Source organism: Ochotona curzoniae, unplaced genomic scaffold (assembly GCF_017591425.1).
Source record: "Ochotona curzoniae isolate NIBS_2020 unplaced genomic scaffold, NIBS_Ocur_1.0 contig_2692, whole genome shotgun sequence".
Lineage (NCBI taxonomy): Eukaryota > Metazoa > Chordata > Mammalia > Lagomorpha > Ochotonidae > Ochotona > Ochotona curzoniae.
In genome coordinates, this window is record NW_024465556.1 from 13,674,683 (window position 1) to 13,695,690 (window position 21,008).

A 21,008-nucleotide genomic window follows, 5' to 3' on the forward strand; every position below is an offset into this window, starting at 1 on the left:
GTTCACTCCTCAAGTGGCCACAACAGTCAGAGCTGAACTGATCTGAAACCAGGAGCCAGGAACCTCTTTCAAGTCTTAAATGTGGGTACAGGGTCTCAAGGCTTTGGGCCGTCCTCAACTGTTTTCTCAGCCCACAAGCAGAGACCTGGATGGAAAGCAGGGTTGCCAGTATCAGAGGTAGCTCCCATACGGGATCCTGGCACATTCAAGGCGAAGACTTTAGCTACTAGGTTACTGCACCGGCCCCAAGTCTTGACTTACTATTTCTCCCTACCCTCACAGAGTACTTGTATATACGATGGGACTTCAAAAGGTTTATAGAAAATTAAAAGAAGCTTATGGAGGTGTGAAAAGATTTTGAAATTCATATAGTTTTTTCCTAATACTCAGCTGACACAAATTTTTGAAGACCCCTTATATGCATAGATTTGAAAGACTTTTTCACACCACAATAAATTTACGTTTGAATTCCAGTTTCAATAGGCAATTTGAAGTACCCTTCTCATAGCATTCATTACAGCATCTAATAATTAACTTTTAACATACTGTATCTCCAGCTTTAACATAAATTCAAAAAGGACAGAGGCCATTTTTATATCATCCTAAAACCCAGATTTAGCACATGGTGAACAAAAATTAGTGGTTGACAAAATTTTTTTTAAACAATTAACCAATAGAAGCCTTAACCAATAGTCACCATGCTGACTGGTTTGTACAAGCTTTCCAATCATGGAGGACCTAGGCAGAGCTAAAATTTTAGTTCAAGGAGTGGGTGTTTAGCTTAACAGTTAAGACACCTGTGTCCCACCACAAGCTGTCAATGTTCGATTTCTAACTCCAGCACTTGATTTCCATTTCCAGCTAAGGCAGGTCCTGAAAAGTCACAGGGATGATTCAAGGAATTGGGTTTCTGCTACCTAAGTAGGAATCCTGGGTTGAGTGTTCCTTTCTCTCTCTACATCTCCCTACCTTTTTTTTTTCCTCTGCCTTGCACATTAAAGCAATAAATTTAATAATAGCACATGGCAACATTCATCAAGACATTTCTTAGTATGAGATTTTTCCATCATTTCCTTTGTCAAATACCAATAATTTACAATATCTGAGTAAACAACACTGCAATCATATGGATTATTTGAAGTCTGATCAGTTCAAAGTAATCCAAACTCAAGCATATCAAAATAAGTCTTTCTTTGGCCAAAAGACAGAGAGAGAGAGGCTACACAATTCATTTTCAAACTGTAAGTAAAATGGGCAGGCACAATGTTTTTAATACTCATTTTCAGTTTTTCAATATTTTTATTATTTTGCTAGGCCTGTTGTAACAACTGGAAACTGGATGCGTTAAACAAAAGCAATGTATTTCCTCATAGTTCTGGAGGTTGAACTCCCAGTAGCTCTGGTTTCTCCAGAGGGTTCCCCTTGGGTTACAGATGGCCACCTTCTCCCTGTGCATACACATTCCTGCTACCTCCATCTCCTCTTTTTATACAGATATCCTTTATATTAGATTAAGGTCCATCCAATGCTTCAAACATAGTCACATTCTATGAATCTGAAATTAGGCTTCAATAGGTGCAATGGAGATCAAGGGAGGGGGCTCAATTCAGCCCACAATAAAAGTCTTACAACAAGTAACACAAAACATTTTTTAAAAATCACCTGGTTTTTTTTTTTTCATTTTTGTTTTTCTTCAGGGTTTTGCTTGCTTGTTAACAAACAATGCTAACATGAACTATTACTCTGAGCTGTTGAGGGACAATGACATAGCACATGCAGATCTTGCCAGTTCCATCAACTCTCTGTGCTACCCAGAAGGTAGAGATTTACATGTCAAACACATAAACAGTTGTGAATACATGTTCTAATCTAGAAAGGACAGTTGTTCCTATATAAAATATGGCATTTAATACAACTAATGACTACCCACTGAGACTAATATCAACTATTAGTTTCTTCCTGCTCAATCTAGATCCCTGGTTAAGACCTGGGAGAACAGCAAGGCTGGCTCAATCCACTGGGCTCCTGCTCCTGTGCGGAGACCCAGAAGAAACTCCTGGCTCCTAGCTTCAAAGCAGCCCAGCTCTGACCTCTGCAGCAGTTGAGGAGCAAACCAGCAGATAGAAAATCTCTATATTATATATATATATATTAATATGCATATATTAATATATTGTATATATTACATATATCTGCCTTTTCAATAATAAAAATCTTAAAAAATAAATCTTAAAAAGAAAAAACACTGATGATGGATCTAACTGTTCCAGGAGAATACAGCACTGAGGAAAGCCACAGAATAGATAAATAATTGTGAAACATAAAATCAAGATATAAAGGAAATGAAGAAGAGTAAGACTAGAGATGAAGGCCTAATTTATACTGAATACCAGAAAAGCCTTCTCTGAGCATGTAACAAGGACCCAAGGAAAGAGCAGAGCAAGACATCTGACATCTGAAGGAAAATATTAGAGAAAAGCAGAAGTGCAGTGCTGAACATGGCATAAAGGGTAAAAGCCAATGCTGATGCTGGCATCTCATTATGAGCACCAATTTAAGACCCAGCTCCTTCATAGTGGCCTGGAAAAACGTAGTGGAGGATGACCCAAGTATTTCAGTCACTCCACCAATACAAAGAAACTTGGAAGCAGAATTCTTGCCTTCTGACTTTGGCCTGGCCCACCCCAGCCATGGTGGCCATCTGAGGAACTAACCAGTGGTTGGAAAATTTCTTTCTGTCTGTCTCTTTTATTTGAAAGCCAAAATTATATATATATAATTATATAATTATAATTATAATTTTGGCTTTCAAATAATATATAATATACAATAACATATAATATATTATATATAAAATATAGATATATAATTTTGGCTTTCAAATAAACAGATATTTTTTAAAGCTGAAGTACAATGGCACCAAAACAAGAGCTTCACTGATGTATTCCAGGAATAGTAGGAAGGCCAATGCTCCTGAGCTTAAGAGGAAGTAAAGCTATTATCAAAACCTTATAAATCACCACTAACACTTATAACTTTATTCTTACGACTAGAAATAGGAACTTAAAATTTCATCCAACTTGAAATTTCAAAGGCTTGTTCTTCATGCTCTGTGGCAAATAGACTAAAGAGTCAGCAGGGAGCAAGGAGTAAGGAACAGAGGGCAGCTGCGATGAAGACTAGTGGGGAGACTGGCCTCGGTTCACCATGATTAAGAGAAAGCTGCAGAGAAATAGAAAGATGATGCGAGACACCAGATGGAGGATGCATCTGGGATTTTGGAGTATGAAGCACCACTATGGTGTGGTTAAGGCATCCTCGAAGAACCAGGAACTTTAATCACATCAAGAAAAAGCAGCCCAGAAAATATATAATCATAAAATACATAAGGAAACGGAAAATGGTACCCACATGATGACCACACATGGAACTGGTCACAATGTACTATCTTACAAATTGTCCACTAAAAGAAAAAAACACTTTCTATAAAATCATAGACCAAATTATTTATGTATTAATTCCCATGGTATTCACCACTATATATTCACATTACTTCTACTACTGAGAGTGACAGAGTGCAACTATAACAATGTTAAAAACACCATAAGTGGCAGAATTTTAGGGCAAGCCTTGGGCAAGGAGACAAAACCATGCTTACTACTGACTGATAGAATGACAGGCACAGCATTTCTTAGCTGAGAGCTTTTAAAATGCAGCCTGGTCCTACTCCCATAGTCCTTACTCTGCTTTAACTGGTTTTGTGTGAGGCCTGGGCATCAGAATTTTTAAAAGCTCCACAAGTGGTTTTAATGTGCAATCTGGGCTAAAAACCACGGACTTGGTTAACAGAATCTCAACAGTAGCAAGAATTTTCTGATTTGCCTGCTTAGCACTCTTCCCCCTAAGTGAAGTTATTGTGTTTCTCAAGGATTGGCCACAAAGCACTCCCACATAATTTATTTCACAGGAAGTTCTCAATTATTTGTGGAATATTGTTCTGGATGCAAAATATCTCCATGAGAATCATCAATCTAAAACAGGGACCCACAAAGTATTCTTGGGGTCAAAAGAGGTCATTTTCCTATTTTTGTGAACAATGAAGTTATTTCTAGGACACAGTCACAGCTATTTGTTATACATCGTCTTTAACTACCTTCAAAGGACACAAGCAAGGTAGCTGCACAGAGATATCAGAGCAGTCAAAGCTAAGTGGATTGCTCTGTGGATCTGTATAGGAAAAGTACGTCAACCACTGGTGTAGACATAAGAAGTTTTCAAGATGCAACATATCTCCTAAGGCAAACCTAGTACTGGATAGTAACCCAGGAAACTGTACAAAGAGTCACATCTCAAGTAGCAAAAATGATGACCATCTCAAGAGAAACCCACTTTTCTACCCTTCGGCCAGAATTGCTCCTATCAATCTAACATTTTCCACTAAAAGAATAGATGGATATGAGCTTATTATCAGTATATACCAACTGGCTACCTGTGAAATCAGTTTATAAGAAAAAGGTCATATCTCAAGTTAAGTTATAAAAGGATTATCTGTGGGGTCACTTTGAATTTGTGTGGGAAAAGATGAGCTGTAATTGAAAGGTAAAACATTAACAGAAGATGTGGATGGTCAGAAAGTTCAGAATAGCACGACAGCAACACTGCAGTAAGTGGAAAGAAATCAGAAAGAACAAAAGGTCTGGGAAACAAGCTGAGAAATTAAGCACGAACAGCTGCAGACACCTGTCCACAGCTAATCTCAAAACCATCAGTTTCTGGCCAAGCGTGGTAGCCTAATAGCTAAAGTCCTTGCCTTGCACACTCCAGGATCCTATATGGGCGCTCCTTCTGATCCTGGCAGCCCTGCTTCCCATCCAGCTCACTGCTTGTGGCCTGTGAATGCAGTCGAGGATGGCCCAAAGCCTTGGGACCCTGCATCCATGTGGGAGACCCGGAAGAGGCTCCAGACTCCTGGCTTCAGATCGACGCAGCTCTGGACATTGCAGCTACTTGGGGAATGAATCATCGGATGGAAGATCTTCCTCTCTGTCTCTCCTCTCTGTATATCTGACTTTGCAATAGAAATAAATAAATCTTAAACAAAAAGACATCAGTTTCTGGTGATGGGGCAATCATTGAATCCTTCACACACATATTTCTACTGGAATTACACTATTTTAATTACAGAGCTACCAATTTTACTTATTAGTTTCTTAAATATTTTGTTTATTTTTATTGGAGAGGCAGATCAGATTTACAGAGAGAAGGAGAGATAGTAAGATTGTCCATCCACTGGTTTACTCTCCCAACAGCTGCTACTGTAGGAGCTGAGCTGATCCAAAGCCAGCAGCCAGCAGCTTCCTCTGCATCTCCCATGCAGGTGCAGGGTCCCAAGGCTTTGAGCCAACCTCTACTGTTTTCCCAGGCAATAAGCAGGCCATGCAAGTGGGATCCTGGGGCTCTCAAGGTAAGGATTTAGTCCATGAGTCACTGCACCGGCCCAATTTTGCTTATTCTTATCTTAACTTAAGGTGCAGTTTTATTTTTTTCAACCTTTTTTTTTTTTTCAAGGAATACTATAGCTGAACAACCTTCCCATGGTAGCAGTTTTCTGGCAGTAAAACAATATAGAAATTAAAGAATTCACTTTATTAGAATTAGCTAGCTATACAAAATCACCTTACTGAGTTAGAATTAAGTCTATTTCTTCGTCCTACCTTTCAAGGCAGGATATTATTTTTAAGCAACATCATTGCACTTAAAACACCTTGGACCTATAAGTACTTAAGATATATTTGATAGCCTCTGTGGTTGTTTGTTGAGATTACAGTCAAATTCCAATAATTTCTCATAAAGGACTCTACAAGGCCATATTATGTGTACACATTTGTCTCTAGGATGTCCTTGAAACCTTCAAGATTAATTCTGATACATGTCTACTGATAGAACAATCAACATGGGTACCAAAAAAGCTTGAAAAGGAGCATAAATAACATCACGAGCATTTGAAAATAACTCTAAAAATTACCCCAAAATTGAAAACAGAAAAAAATCAAATTATTTTATGAAGGAAACAAAGGAAATTATATTCTAGTAAACTAAGAAGTCAAAGGAGCCAGACTTGCCCTCTCCTGGCTGCTCAGAAGCAGAACAATGGGAGATGAACTCTTTAGGCACCTATCAATGTTTCTGCATAAACGGATTACACATAATTATTTGCATGCTTGCTTTTTCTCTATTTTCTCCCATCAAGAGAGGAGAAAGAATTTTGGTGTGGGTAAGATGTGGTAGAGAGTTTCTGTTCTTCCTGCAGCCAGTGGTGAAAGGAAAGTTAGGATTGCCTTGGACTGGGTTTGACTCTAATAAGGACAGGGGAAAGATTACAGAAAACACTGGGAGGAATTGTTTTCTGTAAGAATGTTTGTGTAGCGCTGAACACAAGCACTGTTTGTTTAGGCCCACAGGGCAGAAGAGCAACATCCTCCCCTCTTCAGTGGGAGCTGCACCCTATTCTGCCACTCTGAGGACTGGCATAGGGATGTTAAGGACATGGCTACTTTACATGACTATTCCTCGCCTCACAAGGGACATGAATGTCAGCCAACAACCACCAACAATCATATGAAGCCAAATAACAGGAAAAGATGATGTGTACACTACTTTGGCAGCACATATCATTTGTGTCTCAGAGATTCTAAAATTTAGAGAGATGTGGAAGAGCAGAAAAGAAGTTTTGCAGGAAAACTGCAATTCTAGCAGAAGCAAGTAGGAGTAATTACAGTAACCCTGGCTTGCTGCTGTTAATGGTTCTTCTTTTGAATTTACTAAGCTAAGGGAGCCAAGAAGACAAATGATATTAGGAAGACAAGCATCTGGCCTATATGGTTGGTACTCCAGAGAACTGGAAACAAGAAGCCCCACAGAGACTAGAGTACAATTCTGAGAATAGAATGTGATTTGGAAACTGGAAGAATCTGTTAAAATCCTGATAACTAGGTAATCTTATTGTCCCCTAACAGTAGGAGTTTGTAGATCCAATCTTAGAAACTTCATTATTGCCATTATTGACTCTACTTCTTCCCCTGTGTCTTTCAGCTTTGCATCAAACAAAGTGACTTGATAGCACATGGAAACTTAAAGAAACCTCTTAAAAATAGGCAATGGGAAATAATAGTTGTTGAGGCTGTTCACAGATGCTTCCACTCTTCTCTGAGCACAGGGCAGCATTTATTACATACTTACACCCACGATGACCACATAATCTGTTTGATAAAAGAAACATGAATGGATCTAACATGTCACATCCAGGCAGACATGTCCAGAATCCTTGCATAATTAAACATTTTCTTTTTCCTCTGTTGCAATGCAAACAGAACTACATGTTAAGATGGATTCTGCACCAGCCTATATCTCTGTTCTAAACAGCTACTTCAGATAAAACACATTGGGTTTATAACTTGAACACAAAATGAACTTTTATTAAACATCAGGTATTTGGAAGTTGTCTTCTCACCACAACATAACCTTTCTTATTTTGACTGATGTAGTGCTGACAGATATTAACTTGAGCCAATGAGTACTAAAGAGTTTTCCAAAACTATTCCTGAGGAACTCCCAGAAAAGAGGTGGGAGACAATGATGAGAAGTAGAAGAATGCATTTAGCATTGTGGTACAATGCATTAAGTCACCCTTGCCATGCCTACATCCCACATAAAAGCACTAGTTTTCATTTTTGGCTGCTCTGTTTCCCTTCCAGTTTCCTGCTAATGTGCACGAGAAAGTATCTCATGATGGCCAAAGTACTTGGGCACCTGCCACTTCGAAGGGAGATTTGGATGTCTGGATGGAGTTTCTGGCACAAGGCTACAGCCTGGATCAACACCAATGATTACAGTCACTGGAATGGAAGATTTTCATTCTCTCTCTTTCTCTCTCTATATCACTCTGTTTCTCCTCATAGCTCTCTCTACATACTGCTCTCTTTATCTTTCTCCTCTTTTTCCATCCCTTTTTCTTAATCATCATCACTCTTTCTAAATAAACATAAATACAGGAAATAAATCTTAAAAAAAAAAATAGTAGGAGAAGGGAACAAGCCTAAGATCCTACAAAAGTTAGGAAAGCCAGAGAAATTGTGTGTTAATGCTGACCAAATTCATATGTATCTTAAAAACATGGGATGTATTTACATCAGAAAATTTACTGAAAGCTTTTACAAAAAAAAACTGAGATAACACAGTATAAGGAATTTGTTTTTGGCATTTCAAAGGATTCTAAGTCTTTTCCTTTAACTCAAACTCAGCATGAATCTGACATGCTGCAAATTATATTTATAAAATAATAAACAGCTCCTTTATATAATAACTTTAGCATGATCTAACAGTTTAGATTCTCTTTACAGTATAGAGCACAGAGATGTAAATTTTTTAAGCACAATTCTGCATAAATAGATTCTGCATGGCACTGCCAAACTTGGATCTTGAAAGTGATAAAGTGCAGATGCCTACAGTTGCAATCATAAAAATGTAATTGCTGAGAAAAAATTATTTTTGATCCATTGGAGGAATTTATTACAGAGATGCGACTGTGTAAGTCATCATGCAAAGAAAATGAAAGTGAATGACTGAAATATATCCCAGGCTGAACATTCCTAAAAAATGACCTGGTGATTTACCTGTACCTGAGAGAAAAAAATAGATTAAAGCTAAATCAGGCTAGTAGAGGAGGACTGTGAAAACTATAAAAAGAGCAGAATAAAGATTTATGAATAAATAAATTTAGAAATCAGTGAGACATAATAGCATTTCTAATCAATTACTCCAAAAATGTAATTTTGACTTAATGATATACAGAGGTGGCAAGTAATTTCTGTGAAATCCTGAAAGCAAAGGGATATAATATAAGCAATATGCAAAGGTAAGAATTTGCTTAATGAGGTTACTAAAATAAAAAGTAACAAAGTGATTTGTTCATCACTTTAGAGTACAGACCTAATAGATCACTTTTAAATGATTTTAAATCATTTTTACAGTTCATTTTTACTTATGTATGTATGTATGTATGTATATATTTGAAAGGCAGAGTTACAGATGAAGAAGGAGAGAAAGAAAGAGATCTTTATGGGTTGGTTCACTCCCAAGAGCACTGGGTGAGTCCAAAGTCAGGAACTTTAGCTAGTCTCCTAGGTGAGCAGCAGGGGCCCAAGCACTTTTTTAGGCTATCTTCTGCTGCATTTTCCAGACCCTTATAAGGGAGCTGGATCTGAAGGGGATCAAGCAGGACTCAAACTGGCACCCATATGGGATAGCAGCCTTACAATCAATGGTTTAACTCACTATGCCACAACACTGGTCCCCAAGTTCATGAACTTCTATAGGAAATCAGACACTAAGTCTTATACTTAAGAGTGTATCTACTGATTGGTGAATGGATAAAGAAAATATATGTACATTACTTGTAAGAAGTAAAGGAAGGAAGGGGCTTTGTGCGAAAGCGTAATGGTTAAAGTCCTCGCCTTGAACATACCAGGATCCCATATAGGCACCGGTTCTAGTCCTGGCAGCTCCACTTCCCATCCAGCTCCCTGTTTGTGGCCTGAGAAGGCAGTCGAGGATGGTCCAAAGCCTTGGGACCCTGCACCTGCGTGGGAGACCTGGAGCAAGCTCCTGGCTCCTGGCTCGGATTGGCATGGCTCCAGCCATTGAGGCCGTTTGGGGAGTGAATCCTCGGACAGAAGATCTTCCTCTGTGCCTCTCCTCCTCTCTATATATCCACGTTTCCAATAAAAATAAATAAATCTTTAAAAAGAGGCAGGCAGGCAGGAAGGAAGGAAGGGAAGAAGAGAGAGAGAGAAAGAAAGAAAGCAAGAAAGAAAAGTAGATAGATAGATAGATGGATGAAGGAAGAAAGGAAGAAGTCTGGCCATTTGCCAACAGGGATAAACATAAAGAATATTCTGCTATCTTATGTCAAATAACCAAAGCACAGAAAGGTGAATATTATATGGCCTCACTTTACATGTGCAATTTTAAGAAGTCAAATTCATAGAAACAGCAAGTAAATGTAGTGGTTTAGAGGAACTATGGGTTTGAAGAAAAGAAACAGATGCTAATTAGATGAAATGAACCTATCCATTGGGAATCTAATATATGATATAGTAATAACTATAGTTAATACTACCATATTGTTTACTTAAAATTTAATTAAAATTTAATTAATTAGATTTTCAGTGTCTTCAACATGCATTTATGCACACAAAATGGAAGCTATGAGTGATGTATAAACCTGTAACAAGCATTACACAATGTATTCATATATCAGATCATCACATTTCATACATTGAAAATATATGATTATTACCTGCCAGTTAAATGGTGAAACAAAAACAAAAACTCTAAGAAAAAAAAGAACATGATAAAATATTTAACACTTCATCCTAGAAAAAAATCTTTAATGGGATCATTTTCTTCTTTTGACAGGCAAGCCATGGGTTCAAAATGACAGTTACAAGAAAGTTGGACATCAAATCCAAAAGGTCAGTTAGTTTATTAATAGTAATTCTTTGACTTTAAAGTGTAATGTTTTGGGAATCAAGATGGCAGAATAGGGTAAGGACGTGTTTAGACAGACAGAGAAACATTAGCTAGTGTGAAGCAGAGAAGGTACGTTCCAGGAAATATAAGAGGACAGAATGACAGCAGAAGGGTACCTGTAGACTGACAGACACAGCAAAGCAGCAGACACAACGGTGGGGTCTGAATTGCACAGGCAATCGGAACTCCACCAGCAATAAAGTGGGAAGGGGCATTCACTCAATACCCTTTGGCAGCTACTCAACATCATTATTTCCATGATATGAATACCTGGATTATGAGAGGCTCCAGCAGCTTTTCTACAGTGAATGTTTGGACCTGCAGATCCTGAGGGTCAATACTCAGCGTGATTGGTGTTTCAGTCGACATGCTTCCTGTGCACAAATACACCAAAAAAAATGGTTACAAATAAAACTACTTTATAGAGAATAGCTCCCAAGATGATTACATATTAGGTAAAACTAGTTTTAATACTCCTATATCAACTGTGCCCCTCAGAAACCTAGGGTATTGAATCTACCCCCAGGAAAGCAAGGTATTTCCGAGCCTTTCTGTCTTAAGTCCTTTAACAAATTATGCTAGTTAGTTTAAAATTAAATAACGCATCCCATGTGGGTTTGAATCTAATCAATAATCTTAACTGAAAAACCTAGCAGACTTGGTGAGAAGTCTTACATCATATAAGTCCTTGACTTAATGAAATAAATTACAGCAGTGAAACAGTCCATGCCTATCTTTCTCCTATTCTCATTGGTTATACCTTAGAAAAGCCATAAAAGACTTTGGAAGATATCTGATATGTCTCTACCTGTTTAAGACATTATTTATTTGGGGACTTTAATTGCAAAAGATGATGAGACGCAATTTGCTTTTCTGTACATGAAAAAAGATAACATAATTGGCATCATTAATATAAATATGAAAAGTATATAAAATTTATGCTATAAAGTTATAACATTATAATATTAAGCATGTAGTGTAAAATGTAAAACACATAATCTAAAAAGAGAGAATCCCCCCTCCCAAAAAGGCTTATTTCGAGAATAACAATCTGCATATACTCTTCCTCCTTGCTCTTAGTACGCAATAAAAGAAAAAGTATGTCAGGGGTCAGTGAATCAAAGAGAAACAGGCACCACCACGTTTACAGAAGCGCTGTTCACAATAGCCAAAATCTGGAGTCAATCACAGTGTCCATCCTGAGGTGAATGGATAAAGAAGACACGGTATGTATGCATAGCGGAATATTATTCAACCATGAGAAAGAAATTCTACCATAAGCAGCAAAATGGATGTAACTAGAGGACATGATATTAAGTGAAATAAACCAGACCCAGAAAAATAAACTCCACTTGTTCTCCCTTAGATGTTGGGGCTTATTTTTTTTAAAACAACCAAAAGAGCAAGAAAATCCAACTTACTGAGAATGGAATTGCTGGACCCTTGCGACCCATGGGTTAAAAACTTCCAGAAACATTAAAAAGTTAAAATACATCACCTTTCTCCAAATGCTTGGAGTCAGTTGGCTGTTTGTCCCCTGGCTTATTGTTTTTTGTTTATTCTATAATTACATTTGTGCTTTTTGTAAACAGTGATGGAACATACAAGAAAATCCAATCTTTCAAGAACGGTTCTACTTTTACTTGTTTCCTGGGGGGAACAGTTGATTTGCTTAAAATATTTAGGTGTTTTTAGAGTTATGAAATTGTGATACAGGGATTTGTGACTGAGGCATTCACATGTGAAAGATGATTTCACTAGTTCTCTGCTCAAGCAGAATACGTGTATATTACATAAAATATAATTAATATTAACACCATTCTGCAGTGCCTTTTAGATATCCCATTTTCTAGAAAGTCTTCAAATTTTTGCATATATATTACATATATGATGTAATGTTATAGAAATGTATGTATAATATACAATTTTTTCCAGGAGTATCTAAAGCTCTCTATTTTGTTGTGGAATTCAAAAGGAAAGAGTATTTTCTCTCACAATTTAAAGTTAAATAAAAAACTTTAAGAAAAAAAGCCTTTGTGTGTCAGTATCACTGCAAGTATAGTTCAAGCATAGTTTAGCAAAACTTTGTCTTATTTCTTTTTCAGACAAGTGGTTAAGAATGTCATAACACTACTTTTAATGACCTGTGATTACTTTGTGATTTACTGTGGATAAGTGAAGTGGTCATTTTTCTATTCAATCATTTTTATGTCATTGTATTCCCACTAAACTAAGGTCTTCATACTTTTTATTTGTTAAATTTGTTATTCAGTGAAGTACTAAGTATCTTACTGCAGTACTAAACTAAAATATGTTATCTGAAAAGTTAAATACACACACAAAGAAAGAGAAGAAAAAATAAAAGGGAAGAGTCAGCAGGGGAAAGAAGAGAATTTCATCTAATCTGGGGCCAGGGTAGTGGTGTTTCCAGCTAATCATCCACCTGTGGCTGCGGCATCCCATAAGGGCATTGCTTCATGCCCAGCGGCTTTACTGTCAATCCAGCATAGAACAGCTCAAATTTTGGGGCCGCTGCACAAAGTATAGAACCTAAAGGAGGCAAGGAGAAAGAAGCCAGGGGAAAAGAAGAGAATTTCATCTAATCTGGGGCCAGGGTAGTGGTGTTTCCAGCTAATCATCCACCTGTGGCTGATCTGCCTGTTTACTCCCAGATGGATGCAAGAGTCAGCGCTAGGCCAGACTGAAGCCAGGAACCGATATAGCTTCATCTAGGTCTCATACATGGGTGGGAGGAACAGGGGCCCAACAACTCGAGTCATCTGCTGCTGCTTTGCTAGGTCATTACCATGGAACTAGATCAGAAGCAAAGCCATTCAATTAGAACTGGCACTGGGTGGCGACTTTATCCACCATATCACAACACTGGTCTTTTTAAAAATAGCTTGTATGAATGAAAGATAAATGAAAAAGGATTCTAAGTGATTGGTCTGAAGAAGAAAAAATAGAGGAAATGGGGGAAAAATGCTAAGCTTTTCTGAATATATCTGGTTTTAGAGTTTTAGATTTGGACTCACATAGATGTATTATGTAATTTAAAAAAACTCATAAATCAATCCTGAAAAATCAAAGCAAACAAAATAAACTTTTTATTTCAGGTTAACTTCATAATTACAAAGAATTGAAAGATTTCAAATACCTTTAAAAGTTTTTCATTGTAATTTATTCTATAATGGATATACTATATTATACAATGACCATTACAGTTAAGCTATATTTACTATCATTAGGATTCATGAGGTTGTAATTGCATGCATCTGTATGTATACATCCATACTAATACACACATTATTATGGTAAAGAAAATAATTATATTCACTTATTCAGAAACAAGAGTTCAAATGAAAGATAAAAATACATAATTAAAAAATTCAAATTCAACCTTTAACCTCTTGTTTGTGCTGGAAATATCAGTATAACCTCATTTTTCCTAAAAAAAAGAAAAAGAAAGAAAAAAAAGAAAGAAATAACCTATTCTTGGCCCAGCATGATGGATCAGTAGATAAATCTCACCTTTCATGCACTAGCAACCCATATGTTCACCACTTCCTGTTCCAGCTGCTCCACTTCCACCCAGCTCCCCACTTGTGGCCTGGGAAAGCAATCAAGGACAGCCCAAACCTTCAGATCCTACACCCCCTGGGAGACCGGGAAGAAGCTCCTGGTTTCTGGGTTCGGATCAGCTCAGCTCTGGCCACTGCAGTTACTTGGAGAACAAGCCAGCACATGGATCTTTCTCTCTGTCTCTCCTTCTCTCTGTAAATCTGACTTTCCAATAAAAAAAGGAATGAATCTTAAAGATAATAATAATAAAAAGCCTATTTCCCAGTTCTGTTAACATACAATGGAGAGGCAACAGTTAAAACCTAATGGCACAGTGTTACTAATAACATTTCCCAACAAAAAGAATGAGGCTTCTTGGGAAAAGGCTGGTTTCACGTCTAGGCCAAGAAATAGACAAAATAAGCCTAAAACATCTTCTTGTTCCAGAAATAAACCCCACAGAGATTTTGTCAAAATTTTCTGTTGCTATTTAAAAGAGTTCTTGCTGACTGAAAAAAAAAAGGGGGGGGTGGGAAATTTGGACATTAAAAAAAAAAGCATAGCAACCATACAAGCTATGTGGACCTTGGATTTTGATTTAAAATTGTAACCATAAGACATTATAGTTTTTAACTGTTTAAAAGTAGACACAGACAAGTTATAAAGATTTATTTATTTTTATTGGAAAGTCAGATTTACAGAGAGGAGGGACAGAGAGATCTTTCTTCTGCTGGTTCATTCCACAGGCAGCCATAATGGGCAGAGCTGAGTCAATCCGAAGCCAGGAGCTGCTTCTGGATCTCCCAGGCAGGTGCAGGGTCCCAAGACTTTGGGCCATCTTCCACTGCATTCCCAGGCCACAAGCAGGATACTGGATAGAAGTGGAGCAGCTGGGACAAGAAGTGGTGACCATATGGAATCCCGGCACATGAAAGGTGAGGATTTAACTACTGAGCCATCACACCAGGCACATAACTGGATTTTTATATGCAAAACAGAAACCTTGGTCCAACTCCTCATATCTCAAACAAAAATTTACCTGAAATGGATCATAGTGCTAATGGTTAAGAACTAAAACGAATTTATAAAAGAAATCACAGTCGGAAAATATTTGCAACTTTGGGTTAGGCAAAGATTTCTTAGATGTTAACACCAAAGGCATGACATATATAAAGAGAAAATGATAAACTGGATCTTACCAAAACTTTAAAATTTTATTCTCTGAAAGATAGTGTCAAAATGAAAAGGTAAACCACAGACTGGAATGATTACTTTTTAGACACGTAACAGGTAAGTACTGTTATAGTTGGGTTTTTAAAACCCAAAACCTACCTGTTAAAGAGCTTGTATTTGGCAAACATAAATAATACTTAGAATTTAATAATTAAGAGAAAACAAAATGTTTTAAATGAACAATTTAAAAAGCAATTTCACTGAAGTAGATAGACAGTAAATAAGCACATAAAAAAGTCCTTGAGATCTGCACTGTGAAGTACTGAGGTAAGCTGCTACCTGCAACGCCAGCATCGTATGCAATGTGCCTGGGAAAGCAACAGAATATGACCCAATGCTTAGGTCCCAAACCCAAGTGGAATTTCTAGCTCCTGGCTTTGGTCCAGCATTGTGACTATTTGGGGGAATGAACCAGCCAGTGGAAGATCTCCAGTTCTGTCACTCAGCCTTTCACATGAAATGAAACAGGAGAACAAACAAAAGGAAAGAAGCAAGGAAAAAAGGGAAAGGAAGGATGGAGGGAGAGAGAAAGGAAGAAAGGAAGGAAGGAAGGAAATCTTTAAAAATAAACAGAAATATTTGACATCACAAGTCACTCAAGATATCCAAATTAAAGAGACAGTATATACTACTACATGCCTACTACATGGCTAAAGTTTAAAAGATTGCAAATACCAGACCCAGCAAACGTGAGAAACAACAGTAATCTCACACATTGCTCATGAAAGCACAGTGATATAGTCACTTTGGAAAAGAGCATGGCAGGGTCTTATATAAGTAAAATTATTCCTATCCTATAACCAAGCGATTCTACTCCAAGAAAAATGAAAGCACATTCACAGAGATCTACATGCAAATGTTAAGGGTGGTCTTACCCATAGAAGAAACAAACAACTCAAATTTTCTTCAACAGGTGAATGAATAAACAGCAATAATATCCAAAACTATTCAAGAAAAAATAACTTTCAATGAATAATAAATGAATATGAAAAGCATATGCTAAGTAAAACCTTAAGACATTAGTAAGTACACAATGCATAACCTATTTATACAACATTCTTGAAAGAATAAAAAATTTAGAAACAGAAAACATATTAGTAGTTGGTGGAAGCCAAAAGTAAATAACCAGGATTGATGGAGTGGCACAAGGAAACTTCATAAGGTAATAGTAGCATACTACGTGATTGTGGTACTGATGATTCCACAACTGCATACAATCGTGAGAACTCATGAAATAATACATTTTAAACATGTGAATTTAATGTAGAAAGTGTCTGTAAATAAAATTAATTTTTCACAAAAATTTTGTACAGTGTAGCACAGTGGGTTCAGCCACTACTTGGCACACTCACATCCCTTATCAGAGTGGTGCTAAGCCCAGCTGTTGCCCTCAGCTTGGCCCAGTCCAGACAATGACAGCCATTTACAGAATCAGTGAGTGGTTCTGTTCTTCTCTGCTTACCCACTTCTCTCTGTTTTTTGCATAAGCAAATATTCTTTTAAAATTTCTTTCCTATTCACCTCTTACCTAAGTGACAAAATATTTCTGCTATTTCATTTACTATGTAATTTCAAATTTCTATAGATATCCATTATCTCCCTTAGTTCTTCGAGTGGATTTCTCTCTAGTTCTCTGATTTAATGCTCTCAAAAGCTAAGTGGCTTTTTTCTCTTCTGTTTTTTTTTTTTTTTCTCTAGCTTTTTTTTTAAGTGTCTTGACTGCTTTGCTGTTAATATCGTTCAATGTATTTGGTGCCCAAGCCCTCCCTAATTACTTAATAATGTTTGCTTCCCAGGTTTCAAACATGGTGTCCAGGTTAGTCCTCTATGCTATCTCATCCATCACATCAGTTATTATTCATTTGATTCATATTTTTTTCCTGGAAAGCATTCTAACTCAATTCACATATTATGCTTACAGTAGGAAATTATCAAAACCAAATGTTGAATATTGTGTTTGGCTTTGTGCTCCCTTTCAATGTTAATCATTTCTTATTGGTATTATTGTTAACAATGAAATGGCTTTTAAAAGCCAAATGATTATCGCTGAGTCATATCACCATCTGACTACTAAATAAAAATGCACATGTGTTACATATCAAGTATGTTAAAATATGTTTTAACTAAAGATTCCTTAGCAAAATTTTGCTGTTACTCCCTTATCTTTTTCCAATGCTACTGTCTGACAGTAACATGTTTCTAAGCTGATTTACTTACACAAGCCCAGTTTAGCATAGTAAACGCTGAGAGACAAGACTCTTCAATCCAGTAGCTGTTTTGCAATGTTTGAAGATCAGAGTACATTACAAAGCAGACTCTGAATTCCTTCCTCCTTCCCAAAAACTTTTTCCCAGTTGGATTGACACAGTTAATTTTTGATCTAACGGAAATTCAAGTTAAAACTACTGCTAGATTGAAAGCATATTTTTAAAAGGAGCCAATCTCATTGACAATCTAATAGAAAAAAAACATAGGACTAGTATTCATAGATCCATACAGACTTGCTTTCTGATTGTATCTGAAGCACTAGCTTGAGCATATGTATTCTAACACGTACACATTGATCTCATATAGTAACTCTTGGATATCTCGCAAAAACCAAGCCTCTTTCTTATGAATTGTGTAACAAATATTTTTTTTTTTGCTCCTGGAAAACATGTGTCAACATTTATGCTCACATACAACAATTTGTGAATTAAAACGGTATCATTTCTCCACTGTTTTGCAAGTGACTTTTAAAGTGTATTTTTACAATCCAACAGATTCTTCTTCACTACCGACTGTCACAACGCAAGAGAGGCAGTTTGCATGAAATTCTCCCATAAGATTTCTGTAATTCTATATTTTTATTTCCAATCAACTCATAATACATCAGTGTCTTGAAATTTTAGTTGAGAATTGCTGTATTTTTGGGTTTTTGTCCTGTGTTCTGCTTTGTTCCTGGCTTTGTTTTATATCCTCACACTTATTTTTCTTCCTTCTTTCACTCTACATTTAATTTGTCCTATGTTGAATTTTGTGCAGCCTTGTAAGACACATTAAATCCTTTCTAGAACAAGGCAAGGAATAAATAAATCAGCATTCTATGTACCTGCAAAACCAATCACTTTTCATTTATCCTAGGCTCTGCCTTAAAACTTTAACCCCTTGGCATCTCTTAAACTTTTCTTTATGTATTGAGCATGCAAGAATCAAAACTCAGTAAGTTCTTTATGTTTCCATTGCCAATTCTCTGTAGAAACATGTAAGGCTAGCATACAAGAAACAGAAGAAAAATATCCATGCACAATTTATGTTTAGAAGCACAGAACAGAAATTAAACATTGCACAAATAAACTTGCTTGCTACACAACTTTTCTATGTAAAGCTTCCACTGCCTTGTGCAAAATTGCTTGAGCAGTAATAGCTCAATTACACATACGGAATTTTTAATGTTCTGATATTAGATTGCTGTAGATTGGATATTGGCAAATGAGAATTTGCTTCACATTAATTTTAAAACAACTAATAAATACTTCAAGTAGCAGAATAGAGCTTCTGTTCCAGTCTGACTGAGTTGTTGTGAAAAAGAGAGTAATGTGTAAGTCACATTTGTATCTAAGGCTGAAATGCCTGCTAATCTACTCAGAAAAGCAGACATGTTAACATTGGAACTTTAATAGCTTAGTGATACTAAAGATGATTTATAAAAGTAACAAATATACAACAGAGTTTCTACGTATCCCCTTTTATAATGTTCTTTCATTTCCCCCAAAGTTAACTAATGATAATCTCTAATTATCAGGATTTGCATTATAGCAAAGTTTCATTTTAAAAAGTTTGACACTCCACTCACCTACTCCAGGACACAGTATTGCCCATATACAGATACTAAGCAATTGCCTAAGCAATTTCTAGTGCTTAGAAATTCAGTGCCACTACTATGGCTCAGAATTTGGCTTATGATGCATCTGTAAGCAAACAGCCTGACAAGCACCCTAGTGTATTTCAGGATGACTGACAGGACACAGTGGCTCAAACAAGAAGGGGGGATGGGTACTCTTAAAGTAACACACCAAATGGAAAAAAAAAAAAAACAGAATTAGACTTAAAGTTGCATTTTCCAAATTTGCAATGAAATGATTATATATTATCTAACATTAATTTAAAATACAATTTGCATGTGCATAAATGAACCTAAAACTTTATATATTCCAAAGTGAACGACTTTCTAAAAGTACAAAAGAAAACATTTAAAACAGACAAGCAATATATTTCCTTGAAACTATCAAGCTTTTCAATTAATTAAGAATAGTGCAGTTCTATTTAACATAAATTAAAACAGTGTACTCAGGTAAAAATAGTTCCTAACACATTTTCAGACATTTGCCAAAAGCTCTTGGAACAGCAATTTAAAAATAACAATGACAGCAATTTAAATCTTTGATTAATCAAAATTATTGCTGAGAATAGAGGGAACATATCCATGTACTTTCCCCTATTATATTCCTTCCCTATAGCATACTTCCATAGTTTAAAAAGATTTAAAAATTTTAAAAATACCAGTTACAGATATTTCCGTTAGTTTCATTGCGGAAAACATTTAGATGATACACTGGCTTCATTCCTCACACTTTCATGACTTTTTTTGTACTATTTCATAGTACTCTGAACTGTTCAATCCTTCTATAATTAATATAACTATCAGCTCTATCAGTATATTTTTTTTTCAAAGTGCCAGTAATTTTTAAAAGCAATCCCTCTTTTAGGCAGCAGAGGGTGTCATTATATTATTCTGAAGGCCCATATCATTGCACCACTGACATTTCCTTTCATTCTCAGACCAGGAACCTATCTCAAATTTCTTTAGTAAAGGTAAAGCCTAGATCAATGTTAATATTTTTCATCTGTGACAAACTACTATTTCTTCAATGCACACCATCTGGTTCATCCTCTAAATGAAAAACACTAGAAGGCTAGGAAGTAGCATAATAGATTTTGCAGAACTTTTAGTTTTTCTGGGACAAAAACCAAGCAAAGAAAACCTGTACATGAAGCTTCCAAACTGCACTAGAAAACCCAAAACAAAATCTGGCCACAAATACAAAATAAAATCTGTATTCAAACTTACATAACATTTGTAAACAGTTTAACTTGTTTTGCCTGACATTTAATATTTGCTAATTTCCATTGTATATGAAAAACTACAGGCTAATTTTAAAATATAGCGTTCCTGTTACTACACAAGATTTTATTTCTTACAACCTTGCAGTAAGAATCTACAGGTTCTGTGTTTTTAAACTTCGTATGCACTCTGTTTGAGAAAGCTTTAAAATCAATTTATTTGATTTATTCTAAAACTAAAAATCTTACTATCTAATTAGCTAGTCATTAACTATAGCAAATTTATTTGAACTGTAAAGAAAATTCTTATGCTTCTCCAATGATGTTATTTCAAAAACAGCAAGTTTAATGAAGACAAAATAAATAAATCAAGTGGACCTAAAAGTTCAGAGTAATTGTTCTTCCTGCTCCCAAGTTTGTCACTAATGACAAAAACTTTTTTGCTAAAGTATTATATGTTCCAAAAAGAAAAATAACCATTCTCTTTCATGACTGTCATTGAAAATGGGAAATCACAGCTT

At 36.2% G+C, this 21,008-nt stretch overlaps 1 protein-coding gene across 1 annotated transcript in view; it reads right to left on the reverse strand.

Moving 5' to 3' along the window:
• CTNNA3 (catenin alpha 3) overlaps positions 1-19,299 on the reverse strand; it is a 1,082,048-nt gene extending 1,062,749 nt beyond the window's left edge. The window contains exons 1-2 of the mRNA XM_040975830.1: positions 19,220-19,299; positions 10,861-10,964 (exon numbers count right to left, since the gene is read on the reverse strand). Coding sequence (XP_040831764.1) covers positions 10,861-10,959 — 99 coding nt within the window. The 5' untranslated portion in view covers positions 10,960-10,964; positions 19,220-19,299. The remainder of the gene's footprint in view (positions 1-10,860; positions 10,965-19,219) is intronic.
• Positions 19,300-21,008: the final 1,709 nt, after the last annotated feature.